Here is a 21,635-nt window from a genome sequence, read left to right as displayed (position 1 = left end):
CCAAAGGGTATAAAAGAAGTACTGAGCTAGAGCTTTTAAACTGCCAAATCAAAATATGTCAAAGCATAATGAAAACATTAGATTTTAATAAAAATTCTTTTAAATCAACCCTTAGTTAATTTGGAGAGCACCAACTGTGTACTTTGCTGGTGGAAAAGCAGAGGCATGTTGTGAAGAGCAAAGGTATATATGCATTAGCAGTAAACTCTAGGTGTCTGAGAGATGAAAGTCCACAGCTACATCAGAATAGAAGAATGTATCAAATTGACAGCCAGGATGACAAAACACTTCTGTTTACTACAGTGCAAGGTAGTTTGCTGAACAATGGTCCCTCTGTTGTAGATACTGAGAAAGAAACTCCCCACAAAACGTTTCTGTGAAGTATGTAATTCACCACGGGACAGATTCCCGTTCTCCACCCTTGCCCTCCTCTGAGGGGGATAAGTAGTGTCAGTCCCTGGTGGCACTTCAGAACAGAACTAAAGATACAAGTATGAAATCCTTGGAGACATAAGAAAGATGAGATTTCAAAAATGCAAATTAGACAAGTATGACTGGATTTTTCTTGCAGACAACAATTACATTGAAGTTTTCTAAAAGGCTGACAATTTAGTTTACACACCAATAGGATAAATGTTACGTAATAGTCAATTTTTCTAGACAGTTACCCCAGTTCTCCAAGCCAGATAGAAACTGTGCAATACCTTCTAGCCAAAAGGTTAGACAAAAATATCACCTGGCATCAAAGAGCAACATCTTTTTGACTTTGGAGTTTTTTGACCAAGTACTAGCTAAGGAAATGTGGTAAGGCATGTTTCATGTATGTAGTTCATATTAAACGTTTGACTTTGGAGTTTTTTGACCAAGTACTACCTAAGGAAAAAGTGGTAAGACATGTTTCATGTACATAGTTCATATTAAACCACAAAAATAATAATCTGGAGAGCAACAGAACAGTCCTGAGGGACTGCAAATTCTAAAATATTTTTACTTTTCTTCTGATTTCCAAATTTTGGAGGTGGCCATAACTTGCTATGCTGTGTGACAGGAACGGTGCGCCTCTGTCCAGCTGGAGAGGAGAAAAAGCTCTGATCCAGAAACTTTGACCCTGTGTTCTCAGCAGGGGTGACACTGTCACCTCCACCACTGCGTCCAGACGGCACAGACCGCGGGTGCTGGGAAAGGCCATTTGGGCTCATCCATAGCCTGGTATTAGAAACTTTGAAGTAGGGATGCAAATTTCCACACTTGCTGTGGGAGTGAAATTCAAGCCAACAGCCGTCTCACTCGAGCACAGGCATTGTTTGAAAATAGTATATGCTGTGACTGCAGGTCGTAAGACAGGGCGAGAAGGAATATATACGTCTGAACAAGTTTTCCGTTTCCTCTCATTGGAATGACAGTGAATAAAGATGACGAAAATTACAGCATGTGAATACTAGTGTAATTACTGAATAGTTCCCCACATAATTATGCAAAACAGATCTACCCATAAGTTAATGTAGCCATTTTCTTTTTGAAACGGAATTTTCATGCCATCCATCAGTCACCCCAAAACACAAACCTTAGATGACTTAAGTACACGGAATTTACTCATTTGGTCTGTAATATAAGCAACGCATGTGAGTAGAAATAAAGGTTTAATGAAACAAAATAATGTACTCCACTAGGGAAAACACATTTTGCCCACAGAAAACACTCATGTAAATAAGTGGAGACTTGACTATTTGATAAATACAGCCCCAAAGGTTATATGTTTACTGAAAGAATATAAATATTGTACGTTATGTAGATTTTTTTTTATTTGACTAGAAACATTAATTGCTTTCTAAATACAATAATATTCTTTCCTTTCAAACTGTGAGGTCTCATTTCTTTTACTGCAACACGTAACCAATTACCTAACAAAAATGTTTACATTAATCACAATGACTCTATATTTTAGTTTTTATACCACCAATTTTATTTTTGCTTAGAACTGAACTCCCTCAGGCATTCTTTCATGCCAACTGTTAATTTCTATCAGTGATAAAGTTCCCTTAAGCTTCTTTTAACATCTACTGGACATGACCTCATAAAATTTAATGCCATTCATTAACCCCAAGCACTTAACTTTACACAGTAATGTCAGGCATCTGACTTTTCAGTGCATGAGAAATCCAAGTGGGAACCGTTTGAGAGATACAAATTACAAATCATTTGAGTAGTAGAAGGAGCAGCAACGAACGACATTAAAGGGTGAATCAAGACTTGAACAAAAGCAGGGTTCTTGTGATGCCACCCATCTAAAATTATAAAACATTTATACAAAAAAAGGAAGAGGCTGCAACATGATATTTGACTTCTGAGGGGACTGAAATTCAGAGCTGGGGCTGAATGCCAGGTTTTTAACACTGTCTGAAGCAGATATGAGGTGCAATCCTGTTTTCTCGGGTCTCCAGTAGCCTTCAGGCATTTCGGTGGAGCACAGGTGGTAGGACCACCTTAGGTTCTGCAAAGGCCAAGCACCAGCAAGACTGGAGTAAGGCAGAAGAAGCTGTTTCTTCAAAGTGCTCCTCCCTGTCTTCCTGCAAGATCCTTGCCTAGGTTTTGCTTTAGAGTGTGGTTGTTCTTCTGATTTTGGTTATGTACCAAGAAAGCTTTCGGAGGGACAGCACTGTTTTTATTTTCCCTGAGATGCACAGATGGGTGATGTCTGCTTAACTCATTTAACCATATTTCCCAGTGGCTTCACACATGTTGGAGAAAATGTGGAAAATTCTAGAGGTGAATGAAAAAAATACTTAGCAACAATTTTCTGGCTTCTCTTGGGCCGTTCAAGGACATTCCTTGTGGGGAGTGGAGACTGAGTGACAGCCTGTCAAGGCCCTGACTGTAAAAAAGGGCACATTGTTGGGGGGGGAAAGAAGAAAAAAAGTGGTTTATTTTCTATTTCTGTTGGCTCAAGAGATATCTAGGCACCCTCTGTGAAAAAGGACAGTGCTATGCAGCTAGAAACATGGTCCATCAGAGTTCCTGATAGCAATCTGCTTATTCAGCTCTGTTATGCAAAATCCTCTCCCCTAATCTGTACACAGGGCTCGCTTTTTCTTGGTGTCACAGGCTGTTACATTCTGGGTTAAACAGTTGATGCTGTTGGAGCAGGGATCAACTTAACATTTCTATACAAATTATACAAGGTAGCTATAAATTGCTTCATGAGAACCCACATGAGATTTGATGCTGATGTCTCTAAGTGCTACAAGTTTATTTATTTATTTTTAAGCAGCAAAAAGAGCCGGCTTTCAGAACTAAGCAGTAGCTCCTGAATTTACTGATCTTAACTGGAAATTATATTCTCTGCTGCCCTATAAATCTAAACAGATGGAAGTCATTTTGCTCAAGCTTTATTTCCACAGAAAGGTATCTCTAAGTGAAAGGAAGGTATTACAGAATTGAAGTTTTCACATGTGAACTGTCATCTCTGATACCAGCCCCATCTCCAATTTCTCAGAATGACTATTTTAGCTATAAACCACACATAACTAAAATCTACAGTCAATACACACTTCATACTATTGAAAATGGTTTTGCATCTTGGCTGCCACTGGTCTAAGATCACTTTAGCATAATTACAGTGTGATGCAACATCACTAAGTGAGCATCAGTTGGAAAAGTTTTTACTGCCTAATAGCAGGGAATAGTAATAAAGCAGATGTACACCAGGCCACATGACAATGGCAACCAATTGGTCTGTATTTGGCAAAGCAAAGTATTAATGTTTTATAAACACAAAGTATGTTATATACTTTTCTAACAATGCGGGTGTAAATCTCTGCACAGCATAAACACTTGTGCTGATCAACATAAAGATACTGCTGTGATAGGTACTTTGAAGTTGTAGATAAGAGCTCAAGCTGTAAGATGCCAACAAAAATGGAAGTTTATAAAGAATCACTGCCAGACTCTTAAATGTAGTAGCACTTGTGGGACTTTCTGCAATATAAATAGTAATTACCTTCAACGCAGAATGTATTTGCAAAAATAAATATACTGGTACACATACCCAAACTCACAACTCAGTTTCCTACTTATGAAACAAACTTCAAAAACTGCAAATTCTGAGTAAAACAAACCTCAAAATAATCTTTTGCACACCACCACCTAGTATGCAGTGCCCAAATATGTACACATGTGCATGCACATACAGAACCACTCCAATATACATACGCAAATGCTACAATCTTAGTGTGAGGGCATCTACCCTGTAGACAATTCAATCAATCTCTCAAGTGACACCCACACGTGCCTGCACACACAAAAGCAGATGTGGCATTAAGATTTACAAAGTTATTGAAACTTTTAACAAGTAAAACGCATCTTTACTTAGCTACACCAGAATGAGGAATAAAGGGGTTTACATATGTTCCAATTCTAAACCTATCAATCAAACCCATGTTATTCCTTTGGGAGCTTATTTACATGCATATTTATCAGCCTCACATGCTAATTCCCTGCTGTTTTATGCCTGCGAGGCATGTTTATGAGTCATAATTGTTGATCTCATTTGATGTATTTCACTGAAGTAAGACATTATTCAGTTATGTGGCCTAATGTCAATGAATTACGATGACCTGATCTTCGAAATGCAACTTGCTCTTTAATTTTTATTAGAGCATAACTTATTCAGAAGAAGAAATACACTAAAATGGAAGATTACATACTTTTGTAATTATTTTACTTAAACATATTCTTTTTCAAACACTCCTCCTTACCTCTAGGCAAAGTTTTAAAAGTGCAATTTGGAAACACCAAATGAAAAGAATTTTTGCCTGAAATCACTACATATTCCTCAGAGAGGGACCTTTTATAGGTGTTTTTATTTTGTTTTAACCACCACGAGACAGGCCTTTGGAGCACTGACACACGGTTCATAAAAGGAAAAGACCAGACACAATCCAAAGCCCTCAATTGTGCTTTGCCTTGACTTCATCAAAACTGAAACCAGAGACAGACGTGGGAGCAACTGGTAAATGAGAACTACCAAAGTTAGCTAAAAAGTCCCAAAACTGACTCATCACCTTGGATGCAAAATAATGTCAATTTATAAACAGAAAATCACTGGATGGACAAAGAGCAGACCTAAGCAGGGGACTAATTACAAAGTGTAAGAACTTCATTGTGGAGACTTGGCCTGAGCCACCAATGGCTGTCTAGGGGGAAGCCAGAAGGGGCACAGGCAGGCACCTGAACCTGGTACTTACACAATTCTGCTCCTTTCATGAAGAGCCATGACAGTCTTCCAACACCTCAAGTAATCTTTAAAGCTTTAAATCACTTAAAAAAAAAATAATCTAATTAATAAAATTTCTCAATAATCATGCCATTTTTTCTAATGCAATTACAGCATGAAGGAACCGAATTAATACAGTAGCTGGTTATTTTTATTCTCTTGCAGCAAAGACTTAGTATCATTGCAGTAAGCACCCACGCTGTAGGATCCATAGTGCAAGTGGCCCCTTATGCTAGGCCAGCAGAAGATTACCACTGTACACATAATTTACTACATGATTTTCAGATGTCACCTCTTCCTACCTTAAGATCCAGTACTGTTTTAATGCAATTATTATATATGTTATATATATGAAAAGTAACTAGCAATTGACAACTGATTTCAGCTTCAAAAAATCAGAACTATTTGACTTTTGTATTTGAGTTAAGAGATTGTCACAGTTAATACAATGTTAAATTTAAATTCATCTTTATGTATTAATTAAAAAAACCCATTTAGGAATGTTCAAAAGTTTTGAAGTTGCTGCTCTGAGCTACAGCTTTAGCAAGGAACAGAGTAATATGCAAAAATAAGAAACCTGTCTTTAGCCAAGTAATGCAAATGCCAGATACCAAATGCAGGCTCATTTATCCATAGGAATCACAAATTGAATCTGACAGATATGAGTAAGTGTCTTTAAAATTGCAGAAAACCTGCAAGTATCCTCCTAAATTTGCAGTATCTAGAGGAGTTGTACTATCATAAATATCATCATAAATATCATAAATATCATTAATTCCCAGATGAAAAATCTGCAGATTTTTCATGTGCAGAATTAAATCCATGTTTTTCATTTACAGCTGCTTTATAATTTTGTTTTTCCTGCAAAAGTTAAATATATGATGAAAAAGCCACAGACCATTTAATACAGGCTTTATATGCTATTTTTTAAAAAAGCCAAGGAACATGTAATACAGGGTTTATGGGATATTTTTCCAAACCAGAAATTTGCTTCTGATACAAGTATTTTACAACCCAGCTTCTTAAAAAAATAATCTCCACTTGAAGCAGCAGTTATTCTAACAGCACAGTTACAAGGCTTTAGTTTGTCATGCATTCATCATAAATATAAATTTATAAAATACATCAAATTTAATCCTGCAGAAAAATGTCTATTACAGAACTTTTAAGACAAAAGTTTTCACTGGTTGGGGTCACAAGAACCCAAAACCAGGGCTAGAATCTTCCACAGTATAAGCTACAATTTACGTCCATTCTTTTCTTTCAAATTCAAATAAGCAAAAGACACAAACGCATCCACCAGGGTGATTTTTATTTTTTTTTTAGAATAGCAACAATTCATGCTACACTTTTTCTGGCAATAAAATCTCAATCTTAGTGTAGCTGATAAAGTTCTGGCCACCTAGCTGTGCTAATTCACAATGGGGCTTTGGAAACTTTTGCAAATTAGTATTTTCTTTCATACTTCAATAGAGAATGAACCAATATTGGGGCACAACAGTTTGGAGGTGGCCTTGTGGCTCAATATGCTTCTTTCTGCCATTAAGATAACATCTGCTCTGTCCACCAGTCAGCAAATCAAATTTGACGAGAATTCATCTTAGTGAAAAGTAGAAATGCCCACTAATGGACAGATTTATGTTCCGTTGCTCCACCCTTCTAATATTTCAAATGAAAAGTAAACAAACCAAAGAATAGCATCTTCAAATATTATGACTAACATATAGAAAACGTACCTCACTATAACGAAAAGCAAACGTTTTCACATCACTGAAAACTTATTCTCACAGGTATTGCATAAGAACTCTACTCTTTCAATGGCACTTAGTACTGAAACTTTATACAGTTAATTTTTCGTAAGGTTAAATCATTGATTCCATTACAAATCCAATTTCTCAGAAGAAAAGAATTATCACTACCATAAAAGCTTTATCTGGATGAAGCTTGTGCCTTTTAACTTCTAGGAAGATCTAGAATAATAATTTGTAATGGGATATCAAAATTTTAGTGGAGAAATATATCATAGAGGCTACTTGCTAATATTTTGGTTACGTGGTCCCAGTTGCAGTAAACTGAATGGGATTCATTCAAAAACTTGAGCACACTCTTCCTATCCCAGAGTTTGTGTCTTATTGTTTGTCACTTTAGTATCCAAGCAGATGCATTTAACTGCCAGCTGTTTGTACAGAACTAAGATATTTAACAGAAGAAAGTTAGAGCAGGGCTTTTAAAGCGGCCATTATAGATTCCTTACATTACATTTGATTTTTAACCTTTCCACCTACTTTCCTTGAAATATCAAAGAGAAGGTATTCCATTTACCTCAACAGTAGCTGCAGAGTAAACACGAAGGTACCTCTGTATTCACAGATTAACAAGGTACATCAGGCAGTATGTCAAGCCAGCTAATGTCCCCAGTACCTAATAACATAATGAAACAGTAAAAGCAGCATGCAGTGCTTGCTTTAAAAAGAATCTCTTAAGAAGTTTTAGCAATTTCCCTCTTCTTAAGGCAGGAGCTGGCAATGCTGAGGCAGGAAATAGTGAAATAAACAAGCACAAACAAATCAACTTTGATTACTATTTCATTAAGCTGGAGTAGCGTTCCTTAAACCTGTGGCCAAATCATGTTTTAATATTAACACCCATATATATACCTGTACTGAGCCAACATTTACCAAAGTTTAGGGAATAGTTTTAACATACTCAAAACATTTTAACTTTATTTGATTACTCATAATACTGAAGGGATGACAATGACCCATATCTTCTGAAATATTTTTCATTTTCACTACCAAAAACACTTTTAGTTGAAATTTCTAAGCTGACAAGTGCTTATATGTTTTAAGTTTGTATATAAAACGTGACAACTCTGACATGTACCAAAGGTACTCTTTTTTTAGTGAATTAGCTACCTGCCTCACAAAAACTGGCTGAAAAAAAGCACAAGCTGAAGGATGACTTCATCATGGCAGCAGCGTTCTGGTCCTTGAACAACCTGGGCCCACTTCTGGCCCTGCTACAGATTCCTCCATGAAGCAGGCACATCATTTCACATTTCACCCTGCTTCAAATTTCTGTTTGTATGAAAACATACAGTCTCGTTATTCTTCCTATGGTGGTTATGAGAATTAATTTCTTAGCTTCTTGGGTACATGATACCTTCTATAGGTGGAGATACACACACAGATGCAAAACAAACATCCCAAGTCCAGCTTCTGTTTTTGAACAGATCAAGCCATGGAGCACAAACTGCATCATAAGCTTGTGTTATTTTCACAAATAGTGAAAATGAACTTAATTTGTTTTCCAATATTGTGTATCTTATGAGTAAAAAGAAGACGAGGACTTTTAAAAGCCCATCATATGCAATCTGCCTCTGTATGGCCAAATCTTGACACCAAATGCTTGACATCTGAACACTCCCCAAAATGAGGAAGTCCAAGTAACTATCCCCAGTCCAGCACCTTGGGCTAAATTGCTGCTTCCCTTAGACAATAGGGCACCCAGGCTTGTTACTTTTACAGGCAATTGGAACCTAGCCATTAATTTTAATAGGATCAGGATCAGGTCCCTGACTTTTTTGACATCAAAGAAACATCTTTCACAGTCATTTTGCTATAAATAATTAAAGCTGATTAGTAATAATAAGGTACCTTAACCAAAAAGGTAAACAGTGGAGACATTTATTATCAAAGTAAGAAAAGAAAATTAAAATAACCTGCAACACTTTCGTATGTGCAATTCATCAGAAAACGTTGTAAAAGAACAAAAACAAATGTTGGCTCATTCCAGAGGTTCTTTGTCATCATTAATGTATTCAGGTTTTCACAGCTGAATTGCTGTACTTTGAAAAGATTTTCATGAAAGGAAACTCAAATTCAACGTTTAAACAAAGCTGTCAGGTTACCAAGATTCATATTTGCTTGTATGTCCAGAAAATGTTTTCTCCTTTTTAAAAAACCCTCTAGGTTAGAAGTATTATTATTCTTTTGCTCTCAATTTGTAAACAACAGAAAATAAGCTTTTGTTAAGCGGCACGTATTTATTTATTTATTTGCTATTTTGAAGCTGAAACCAGCAGTTAGAAATATCTGTTCCAAAGCCGAGGTGAAACTACCTGGGTATGGATATTTTACTTCATTACTAGTTCTGTTCCTCAAATTGATACAAATGGCCTCCTTCTGTTTCTGTCTGTCTGCTTGCCTGATCAGTGGAGCTAATTGTCAGAGCTGGGGAGATCTCCTACACCTAAACAGAAGATATGCAGTTTGTAACCTGCTTAATTTGCCTTATGTCCTGGATGGCCCTCAGTATGTTGTTCATTAAAGTATCAGCTGTTTCGGTTGTAGCAGCGGCAACCTAAGCCTAGGCCTATTTTTCTTTGTTAAAAGGCCAGATTGTCAATAAATGATACACATCTAACCAGATAATTTCTTAACACTCAGACTAACTATAATGGTACCTTTTGCTTCTCCCCTTCCGTACCTCTTAAGTTTTGCACGTCCAAAGAGGACAAGGACACCCAACGAGGCTAAAGAAAAAGGCTTATTAGTCATTCAGAAGCCTAAAATTGAAACTTGGCACTTAAGTGAAAGTAGATTGAACCCTTCCCTTTTTAAAATAAGAAATTCCAGATCTTTATAAATGTCCACATATGAAAGATAGGAAAGATCCTGTCTGCGCTGACATATTTCTGTTATATAGAGCAATCAATTTCTAATACAATCAAATCTGTGGCAGTTAAACTCTTTCAAAATGTTTTAACATACATTTAATCTCAGATAGAGAGGTCTGTAACATCAGCTAGCTGCGCACAATTCACAGACTGCTTTGTAAATTACAATCTTCTGTATGTCAAGACAGAAGTGAACTCACACATTTAATTATTATCCTGTACCGATCATGCTGGCCTCAGCTAGAATTCTGATTTACTAGTCTCTCATTATACATACACAAGTACAATCAAACTTGTACAGTTCAATTTTTTTAAATTAAGAGAATCTGCCTTTTCCATATGTAGGAGATATAGTCATTTAACATAATTTGATCATTGCCTGGAAACACTTAATATGTGAGGTGTTTACGGGTAGTAACCTCCATATTATATTTTTGTATCAAGTCTGAGCAAAGTATTCAAAGAATGATTCTATTCTCAGCATTAGCTTCTACATAACTCCTAATAATGATCTAGTTTTAACGTACTCTTAATTACATCTACAGAGGTCGTATTAAAAAAGATAATTCTGGTTTAATTTTGTTGTTCAGTAAGTTACTATAGTTGAATTGGAAATTTCTGCTTGGTATTTTAAGCTTCTCTAGGCGTGCAAAATTTTGTAAAAAACAAACAAATATATTTTTCATTCAGCTTGCATATTTTCCTTTACACCACACGCATTATGCTACAAGTATACTAGGAGTGAGATGACAGCCAGCTAGTTGAGCTCTAACCTGGATATGGGAGAAGCTAGGAAAAGAGCAAAAATAAATGCTGAAATCAGCATTTCCCAAAGTAGGGTCACAAGGAGTTTTTAGCAGAATGACATGAGGCTGACAGGTGATTTATCCAGTATTTGGGCAGGGCTGGAAAGAACTGGAAACTCCCAATTGACACAACTGAATAAAGGTGGAGTGCCAAGAGCATTAGTGAGAATTACTTATTTTCATACACCGATTTAGAGTAGAACTTTCATAATTAATATTTAGATCAACAGACTGTGCTTTTGCTGTGCAAAAGGTCTTTTTTAATATCTGCCTTATCAACCACTGAAGGGAATTCCCCTACATGATGCTTGTGCCAGTTACTGATGTACAGTGTGTACTGATGTTGGAGTATAACCTCCAAACAGGAATTAAGGTAATAGGCAACCCACATGAAACCACCAAAAAACCTGGAACTACCAATTCTAGAGAAAAAAATCCAATTCCAGAAGCTGCTGACCCAGAAGACTGTGTCAGCTCCTCACATTTTCTCTGACAGCTGAAGACATTTAAAATACCCCCGCAGTTCCTAAGTAACAAATTAGCAGCAAGGCACTGAAATCAAAGGGCCCACAACTGGCAAATTGCCTTTACTGATCTAAGGGCATGTCAATGCCCGTGCAATCTTTAAAGGAAAAAATGGACTTTGTGCTGGATATTTTCAACTCACTTTAAATTCAATATATGTATTTTTAAACATGCATAGCTTCTCCAGTAACTGATGTCTTAATAACAATGTATTTCCAACAGAAAACAGAGGAGAAAATGAGTCTTGTGGAAGGAGCGAGTGACAGGCTGAGTTAGTTAAAGACATACTGTGTTGCTCCAATAGCCTTTGTCACTACAATGCTGTTGCTGCTCAATTAAAAGCAAGATAAACAGTAGTTATTATTAATAAATGAATATTAAAATGCTTGTTATGTCAGCATATGGTGCTTGAAGATGTAAAAACCATTCCTGCTTTGACTCATCCAATACGAAGCGAACCAGAGTGAAGGCAGCTCTTTCTCCTTATCATACCTGTGCCTTTAATGGAAAAGCCAAGCCCCCAAGGAGAAGAGCAAGGGTTTTGAAAGAGGAGCACTAGCTCCAACTGAAGGAAGGACACAGGGCGCTCTGAGGGCCTGGTGCAAACCACAACATGAAATCCTGAAGGCATTAAGAACAATTACAACCCTCAGCAACTCCTGCTCCCAGTACAATGCAAGGAGGTTCTCTGTTCCAATCTTGTCTTTTTAATGAAAACACAAAGTAGCATGCATATTTAAAAGGACTCTTAAAACCACCATGCTATACTTCATGTACATGTCCCTCCCTGCAGAGAAGATGAAAGAACACACATTACATGACACACGTGACGTCATAAAATACACATTGAAAAATATTTGATATGAAAGTAATAAGGCTTCAAGAACTCACTGTATTTGCATTCTCAATGGCTTTTACCTAGGAATGTGCTTCTCACACAGATAAGTCTAGACTGTTCTGATTGTTTCTTTTAAATATGATCATGGATATGATCTCTAGAAAGGGAGACGAGACGGGTAAACACCACCCAGGACAATCTGCAGTAGCATCGTCTCCCGGACTGGAGGGGGCTGTGAGGGCAAAAAAATCCCAACCAGTAACACTGAATAGCTACTGACTGATTGGAAGATAATATAATTTTCTGGCAGCAAAAATTCACTTAACCCCAGAATGAGTGTAGAAGGACATACTCAGGACCAAAATAGTCCTATATGAATGACACTTAAGATTTGGGGAAATTATTTGATAGCATGTGGGTCCTGTTAGGTGCACAGAAGGTGAGTACTTATTATTTCATTCCTCTCTATTTTCTACCTGTTTTCTGTATAACATTGAGATAAACCAGGTATCTCAAACTCCACATAAACTATAGATCTATATGATAACACTTTTTAGTGATCAGGGTTATGAGGTTAACACCAGAACAGCAAAACTCTCCAAAGAGGAGCAATGGAAACACACAGAACATGGTCAAAATGGAAATATGAATGTTCTCTTCCCATCTCAAATTTTTTCACGGCAGCCCTGAGAATCAGGAGGGATGCAATGGTAAGTGTGAGGTGAGCAACTGATCTATCTCAGCTGGATTAATTTCAGTCACACGCTCCAGTAGTTATCTTTGTCCTTCCAGCTATGTCAGCCTTCTCTGTCCTCACCACCAACTACAGCCTTTAGACAAGAAATATACTCCTCCAAATCCAAAACACTCAGACCCATTAAAGGTTTCCCCTTTTCTTCTATTAAGAACAAAGAACACATTACATTTTTCTGTGTGAAGTATGCTATTAAATAATAGCTTGTACACTAATTAAAGTAAATGTAATTGTGAGAACACACTGACATTGTTAAAGTAAATTACCCAATTCGTTAATAGTTTCATTTCAAGTGACCTTAATTGTATTAATTGTGATATTGAGCAAATTAAATTGAAGAGTATTAAATGCATTGTTCCAGCCTGTCCTTAGAGGATCAACTTTCTCATTACATCAATGAAATGGGAATACTACCTACTACGCTCTTCAAAACTTGTGTCAGAATGTGGTGAATACTATAACTTAGAGTAAAAATTTACAGCAGCTCAGAAACAGTTAACCTAGTTATCCCGTTTAAATGTAATATAAACCTCAAGCATTTGGAAATTAACAAAATAGTTTGTCAGATGCAATACACAGTGAGAAGGTAGAAGAACAAAGTTTCTGAAATCTTTCTTTATATATTCAGGGTTTATAAAGTCTCTCCCGGAGACAAAAAACAAGATTCATCAGTTTCTCTGATTAAGATCCCTATTTCAGAGGATATCATTCAAAAATATTGTTAAATTAAAATGAACAATATAATGAAGAATTTTAAAACAGAAAATGTAGCAAGATATCACCAAATTTAGTCAAAAGCAAACATAACAATGTACATATATATATATACATGAATGTAAATTAAAATACAACCAGATCCAAAGGATATAATCCAAAACTATAATTTCTTAAAAGAACTAAAATCTTCCACTTGAAGTATCAGATTGCAAAAGTGAGAATCCCTGCCACAAATTTCTTATCAACTACTAAAACTGGTATTTAAAAAAAGCTATGTAAGAGCGTATATATGCAGTGCACATTTTTCTATCTTGAAAAAATATCAGACACAAGGAAAATAACATAGGCCAAATCAACCATCAAAAAAAGACTGAAATACTGTCTTCTCTGGTTTTTTGGAATACTTTAAAGGGATAGAAAAAGGATCTTGAATGTCAATTAGTTAACAGCCTATCCTGAATTTTTTAAACTTGCAAACAAGCACATTCTCATGACTCATCATAACTCAAGATTTGAAGTTCCTCACTTACACAATTTGAAGTGCTATAAACATCCAGATCCTTCTCCAAATGACACTGAGTTCATCTGTAATGCTCTGCTTTTATTTGTTCAGTGGGGTAACTGTCTCCTGCTTAGTGTCTGCAACAGTGAACCTCGCAGCTGTTCCTAGCGAACCATGTCTTATCCTTCTCAGGCCACTTCTCCAAAATCTCAGGAATATGAATTGTGTGTCTGCCCTCCATTGTGCTAACAGCCCTGTACCAAATAAACCACGTTTTCTCTCTATACCTCCACTGTGATTCTAATAAAAAAAAAAAGAAAAAGTACTACTAGACTCAATCAACATATTTCTGGAATCCTATCCAACATATCCTTCCAAGCTGACAGCAAATGAACAAAAAGTAGTCTACGCATGCAGTTTTCCAACCAGCTATACTTAACAGCAATTCGTGTATTTCTGAGATTTCTTTCATTTTATGAAAATGCCTTGTGAGAGAATTTCAAAACTCCAGCTGGACATGACATTTCCTGGTTCTCCATCAAGTTTTGTTATCAATTGCACATACTAAAAATACAATACTTTGTGCAGAATGACAAATCCGACTAGCTCTATGATTCAATACTTATTTTCAGCATCCTTATCAGTGATGTGCTTTATTTTTATTACCTCATCTCAGTGAAGACTTCTATCACTTTGCCTCCAACATAATATTTTAAGCATTCAGCACAGCTTCAAAAAACAATTCAGATGTCCTGATATTGCACAATATTGCACAGTATCGATGGACCACCTCTCCTCCATATTTCTAAGATTAATAACTTTAAAATACAGATTTTCACCAAGTTGATTCTGTATCTTGCCTGAAACTTGAAGCCAAGTTGAACTACCTTCTCTTGAAACACTTTTGTGGAAACAATGATAGACAGAGTGTACGGACTGAATATACAGGAAAGACTGTATACTTTGATGCCCACAGACCTAACATATGCATCTAAGCATATGTTTTATTTAAAATGAAATATCAAAAATTCAAAGACGTATTTTGGATATATAAAGTTTCAAATTAAAATGCAGAATGTGTTTCACTGTAAAAGAACCTATGAAGACGAAATAGATGCTTTATATAAAATATTTACATAGATAGAACGTAAAAAATGTACCATAGTTGGTAACCTTTATGACTTGGGGAACCATGTATTTACATATCTTTATCTTCGCATGTGCGTATGTGTGTGTTGTGTATATATTTTTAACAGTTGACAGCTGTTTTAGAGCATACAGAGATGCCAAGCTGAATGAGGGTCTTGATTACTTCAAGATTAGCTATCTAAAGTTTCTATTCATTTTAAGTGTTGTTAGTGCGAAGAGTCATTAGTCACTTCCTTGTCTCATAGAACATCAGCATACATTTACATTGTTAATGAACATTTGGGGTAAATGAATTAATGGCACTTTTAAACATCAATTCAATACTAATAACTTGTATGTCATAGAAATGTTAAGGTTGGGATAAAAATGAGAAACCTTTTCAGTCAAGGTAACTAATCGCTTCTGGGCACAATAAAGGGTAAAATTAATTTACAGTGTTTTTTTTAACAGGGTAAAAATCTTGTTTTTTCTTGAAACAGAGTCGAGAGAATTACCAGTATTTTTTTAAAGGAAAAAAATCAGAAGAAAACGCTTATCTTTTTCTTGATTGGGGTAGACTAGAAGCAAGCTATATTTCCTCTGGAAAATGGTTATTATTTTAGGTTATTGCAAAAAGATTATTTTCAAGTTTCTAAAAATATGTACAAGAAAGCATTTAGTTTATCAAACTAAAATGGCTCCATATCGTTAAGATGTCAAATGTAATAGAGGAGGAACACTGACCTAGAAAAGCTATCTCATTTAATCGTCAGGTTTGAAAATACTTTCCCCTAGATGTTCATTCTCATTTTCTAACATTGAAAAAGCTTTATAAACGAATGAAGAAAAAATGGAAAAAATTAGCTCAAAGGGACAATGAAGTTTTACCAATATATTTTAAAGCAAAACATCAGCTTCTTATAAACTGAAGTAATAAACCTGACTAAGCAAAACTTGACACAGCTTTTTAAATAAGCACTAGTAAACAGAAGATTTATAGACAGATACACCCACACAGAGTAGCTGATCTGGGTGAGGGACTTAGGAAATGTGACAAAGTTGTTTCAACTCTGTAATTTAAAATAAATTTTTTATTTTGCCCTCCTGGTACATGTGTTCAATGACTGGAAAATTACAGGTAGTTAAGGTGCCACTGTGTATAACTGAGTACTTGAGGAATGTTTTCATGACAAGGACGAGCTTTCTCGTTAAGCTTATCACTTTCTTCGAACTAACTATACTGTCACTACCAGCAAATAAGTAGAAAAGACAAGCAACACAGACATGCATTGCATTATGCAAGCAGTTTGTTCTCACTGTTCATTAGAGTCTTCCAAATACTGCATTTAATTAATTTACTTTAGGTTACATAGAATGAACAGGCTCTAAAGGCAGAAATTACTATCTCAACTTCCAGGGTTTTTTTTCAAATAAAAATATAGGTGCTGAGTCTAACAAAAAAAGGAAAATCAGCCTTTTTATTTGCATAAACTCAACCAAAATAATGTACTGAACTTTACTGCAGAATTAAAAAAAATAAAAAACCAAATCCCTAAACCAAACCAGTGTAAGAGCCCCTGCTCAAGAAAGTAACACAAAGCCATGCTGCATTTCAATATTCTTATGCTGAAGTCAGTGTTTGGTTTATGATTAAAAAGGATGACAGCGCATTAAACATTTGGCTAATGTTTCTGTCTGTAATTGAAAGTTGACTTTTCGTGGTTTTCATTAGTGTCAGAGTGTTCTACACACACTCTGTGAAATGTTCTTTAAGTTGCCCTGTTCAACTTCATTGACAGAATTAAACAAATTATGACAGGTACAGTTATCGTGACACACTTATATAAGGTTTCTAGATATAGAGTCAAAAAAATACAGGAACACAAAACTCACCTTCCCCTGGCTTGTTCAAATAACTCTGCAAGGGATCAATGCCTATTTCTTGTTCCTCTGTTTGCAAAGGGTGACTGGTTTCAGACACAGAATGATACATACTGGCAATAGTAAATTCCAACTGCAGGGTATTTATCTGGAGGAAAAGGAACAGAGAAACAAAGACGTTAGTGTTTCTTTAGTTATTTTTCAATCACACAAGTCAATAGCAAAAATGCTTACACCCCTTTCTTATTTTCTAGGCGTAATGTGACCATTAGATGTCTAATAGCAGAACAACAGTGTTTCCATTCAAATGTTTTATTATTTGCAGTCCAAAGGAATCACTAGGGTGCCTCCAACTGCCAGACTGCAAGTAAAAGCCCAAGTTTCCACAGACCGTATAGGGGGGCAGGAGCCTCTTTCCTTCCTTTTTTAGCTTCCCCAACTCATCTTTTAGTCTGATTCCAGGGGGAACTGATGCTAGTCCTTGGGGATGATGAAGGTTATAGGGCAAAGCTGAGGTGAGACCCCTCATCATCGCTCTTCTGGACTCAGGATCTCTTATCCTAGAAAAACTTCCTTTCAACAACTACTTTTTTCAGAAAGTATAAGATAACAGAGAGAGGGATGCCAACACATGCAAAGAGATGGAGTGAGATGATGGCTGATTTTGTTTTTATCAAGATTTATATTAGGCTTCCAGAAAGAAGGTGGTAAGGAAGCATTTGAAGAAACATAATAAGCTCACTAGTGGATATTTACAAAGAAGTTCTTCTAAAATTAAGGGCGAAAGGGGAGAAAGCACAAAACTGAAACCCCAGAAGCAGGTGACACGGGCTCACCATCACAGGCTGCTGAATGGCATTCACATCACTACCACATACGTGAACAACAACTGTGTTCAAAGCTAATATTGGCTGCAGTGAGTAAGAGGATGCCAATAAAAGGGTGAGAAGCAGATGGTGTTATGGTCAGTGCAGTAAGAAGAAAAAACGACCTTTCCAGTGCATTAACAGTGCAAGAGTGTATTTGTCAAGACTTGTCTTTTGGTCACTGTACAGCAATTTATTAACTTGCAACACAAAAGTACTATAACAGCCAAATAGGCTTGATTTGCCCAAGTACATGAAGTAGCTGCCTATGACTGCCAGGTGAGTTTTAAATATTAATTACTGTAACTGCTTACTTTACAAGTACCATAACTTCCTAACTTCAAGGAAACTACATTTAAAAGGAAACATACACAGACAAATGCAACGAGGTATGCATCTACACTTTCAGGAGTGCTGTATTATCAATTTGTAAATCAGTTCAACTATGTTTTTCTTTTGGTTCTTACAAGGCATGGCATTGACCATATATGCTGCATACATACAGTTTACTGTCGATAAATGAAGGGGGACTGAGATTCTTAAAACCCTTCTAGTGTTATACATTATTCATCTGTTTCATTTTCCTACTAAGTTACATGAAAAAAAATCCCAACCCAAAATAAAAAACAAACGCTTGCTGAGCATTTCCTTCAAACCAATACACGCAGACCGTTTCAGAAAGCTGTATTCCTTGAGTGTTTTGTTCTTTTTTTGCCCCAGCACCTCTGTCAGTTTGGTGCTGAAATCTACCCACCACCATCTTTCACTACTTTTGAGCTAGAAGAGAACATCTGAAGCTCTTGAGAACAAGGAGCCAGGAACTGGACCAGTTTTGTAGAGGAACACCTTTATGCCAAAGTATTACAGTCGTACAATCATATGATAACGTAACACAACCCCAAAACACAGAATTGCCTTGAACAACTCTTTGTACTAGCTCAACAAAATATATTATGAATGCAAGCACACATCATGAGTTTTGTATGTAATTTATAAACCATAATAATGAAAAATGCATGCATGGTAACTTGGAGAAAAAAATTATAACTTGCTAGCCACTTAAACAACATTTCAATGTTTACCTGCAGTCTTATGGCTACGTAATATAGAGAGATGTTTATAACTACCTGATATCTTAAATAAATAAATGAAAAACTTGAAAGAATTTACTTTAAAAAAACCCCAACAAAACACAAAAACCAGCTTTGCAGAAAGAGATGTTTATAATTTTCTCCAACTGGAATTCTAGTTCCTGCTCTTGTTCTCTTTGATGTATCATTGTAATTACCCTTCTACTGATCTGTTGATTTTGTCGCCACAAAAATTACAAGCTTATTTCAAACTGTGCTGCCAGAGTTTAACTTTTTATTTTTATGCTCCTTCAGACACTGCTACGTGACCTGACCAAGGCACAACCTGTGTGCCTTTCAAACTGAGAACCAGGCACAAAATGACCTTACCAGCCGTTGTAGTCTTAGCAGCCACCACTTAGTTAAGACACAATATGCTTCAGACTTACATCATCCTGTATCAACAATATGGTATGAAATTAGCTATAGCAAGTTCGTTCTTCTATATTCTTCTGTTCTGTATCCACATTTTCTTTTTTTTTAAAATACTCCCCAAATGCCATGCCTTTACAACATGTAAGAGCTATAATTTACTTTACAGACAGAGCAGTTTTAAGCAGCTGAATAGATTTATTTTTGATACTCACACAGTGATTTAATCAGTTACTTGTGTTTGTTTACAGATACATTTGATTAGTGTTCGAAAAAATATCACTACCTATTAGTCTTGTCACTCCTTAGTCCAAGCAATTTTCTTTACAGTTTTATACTTAAGTTCTTTTCAGCTCTTCTAACAAAGAGCAAATTAAACAATTATGATTACACTTGGGATCTTACTCTGAGACAGATTAATTCTTTACAGGTTTGTGGTTGATCTGTAATGGCCTATAACATATTGTTCATATTAAATAAGACACAATTTAAAACATTCTCAATGTGAAGCAATAAAAATGTTATAAAAATCTGGAATCCAATTATTAGATTACAAGACTCGATGCTGGCTATCTAGTTAACCCCAACATCCCAGTCAAAGTTAAAAGCAACTCTTTTATCTATTCCTACTTTTATTTTTCCTCCAAAGATGAAGGGCTAATGTCATGGTTTCAGCTGGGACAGAGTTAACTTTCTTACCAGCAGCTGATGTGGTGGTATGTTTTGGATTTGGGATGAGAATGGTATTGATAGCGCACTGGTGTTTTGAGTTGTTGTTAAGCTCTGAAGGCCTTTTCTGCTCCTCACACCACACCAGTAAGCGGGTGTGGGAGGGCAGAAGAAGCTGGGAGAGGACACAGCCGGGACAGCTGACCCCAACTGCCCCAAGGGAGATTCCATGACACGTGATGTCATGCTCAGTATGTAAAGCTGGAGGAAGAAGAAGGAAGGGGTAGACATTCAGAGTGATGGCATCTGTCTTCCGAAGTAACCATTACACGTGATGGAGCCCTGCTGTCCTGGAGATGGGTGAACACCTGCCTGCCCATGGGAAGCAGTGAATGAATTCCTTGCTTTGATTGTATGTGAGCATTTTGCTTTACTTATTAAACTGTCTTTATCTCAATCCACGAGTTCTCTCACTTTTATACTCCTGATTCTCTCCCACATCCCAACTGGGGGTTGTGAGTGAGTGGCTGCGTAGTCCTGCGTGCTGGTGGGGGTTAAACCATAACATCTAAAAAAACCAAAGATCAGGCACCCTTCCCAGCACTGGGAGTTCAACTACTCTTTAATATACATGAAAAAATAATTAAGGCAGCATAAGAAACATTTATCTAGTTAGGGGAACGAAAAGAGACACTAATCTACCCATGAGACCAAGGAAAAACAAGCAGATAAACTCCTCGTCTGGCTGCTCTCCTCAGGTACAAGGGCAGGGGAGCCCTCATGTGCCGTGGGAAAGCGCTGCTGCGGCACGGCCCCGGCACAGGGCTCAGCTGCTCTGGCCATGCCTCCACTGAGGACACCATCACAGGTCTGCTCCTCACCGACCAAAGCACGTGGAGTGAATCCAGTCTGCTTTTTGGCAACAGCAAAGGCAGTTTGTCAGTACTTCTGTGACCTGTCAGCCCAAGTTCTCAATGGAGGCCACCAAAAACTCCTCAAAAAGCAGGCTTTTGGACTCCCACACAGAGGACCACTGTATATTCTGTGGAGATGCTAGCTTATGGGGCTTAATGCCCCATCCCTGGAAGTGTTCAAGACCAGGCTGGATGGGGCTTTGAGCAACCTGGTCTAGTGGAAGGTGTCCCTGCCCAGGGCAGGGGGGTTGGAACTTGATAATCTTTAAAGTCCCTTCCAACTCTGGCCATTCTATGATTCTATGATTATAGCACATCATTCTCTCTCCTCATCACCTCTTCTATATTCCATGAATGATAACTACCCATTTCCATTAGGAAAAGTTTTACTAACATTTACTAATATCCACCTTACTAACAACCTCTTTCTACACAGCAGGGATCAACTACTCGTTGCATTTTATGCTCTGATTTTACACACCCACTCAAATTCACAGAACTTTTCTTATTCTCACTGAGTGTTTAGCTTTGAACTCTGCTGCTTCTTTTTTAGATATGAGCCTCTTGCCACGTATTAGTCTTT

The 21,635-nt window shown here is 36.8% G+C and overlaps 1 protein-coding gene across 4 annotated transcripts in view; it reads right to left on the bottom strand.

Moving 5' to 3' along the window:
• The window catches only part of TBC1D5 (TBC1 domain family member 5), a 278,265-nt gene that overhangs the window by 164,697 nt on the left and 91,933 nt on the right, over positions 1-21,635 (bottom strand). For all 4 annotated transcript variants that reach the window (XM_014937837.1, XM_014937839.1, XM_014937838.1 and 1 more), the window contains exon 3: positions 17,114-17,249. In XM_014937837.1, the coding sequence (XP_014793323.1) occupies positions 17,114-17,213 (100 nt within the window). In that variant the 5' untranslated portion in view covers positions 17,214-17,249. The remainder of the gene's footprint in view (positions 1-17,113; positions 17,250-21,635) is intronic.

The sequence above is a fragment of the Calidris pugnax genome, unplaced genomic scaffold, assembly GCF_001431845.1.
Source record: "Calidris pugnax isolate Ruff unplaced genomic scaffold, ASM143184v1 scaffold11, whole genome shotgun sequence".
Lineage (NCBI taxonomy): Eukaryota > Metazoa > Chordata > Aves > Charadriiformes > Scolopacidae > Calidris > Calidris pugnax.
Note: the sequence above shows the minus strand (reverse complement) of the source record. Positions and strands in the feature narration are given on the sequence as shown.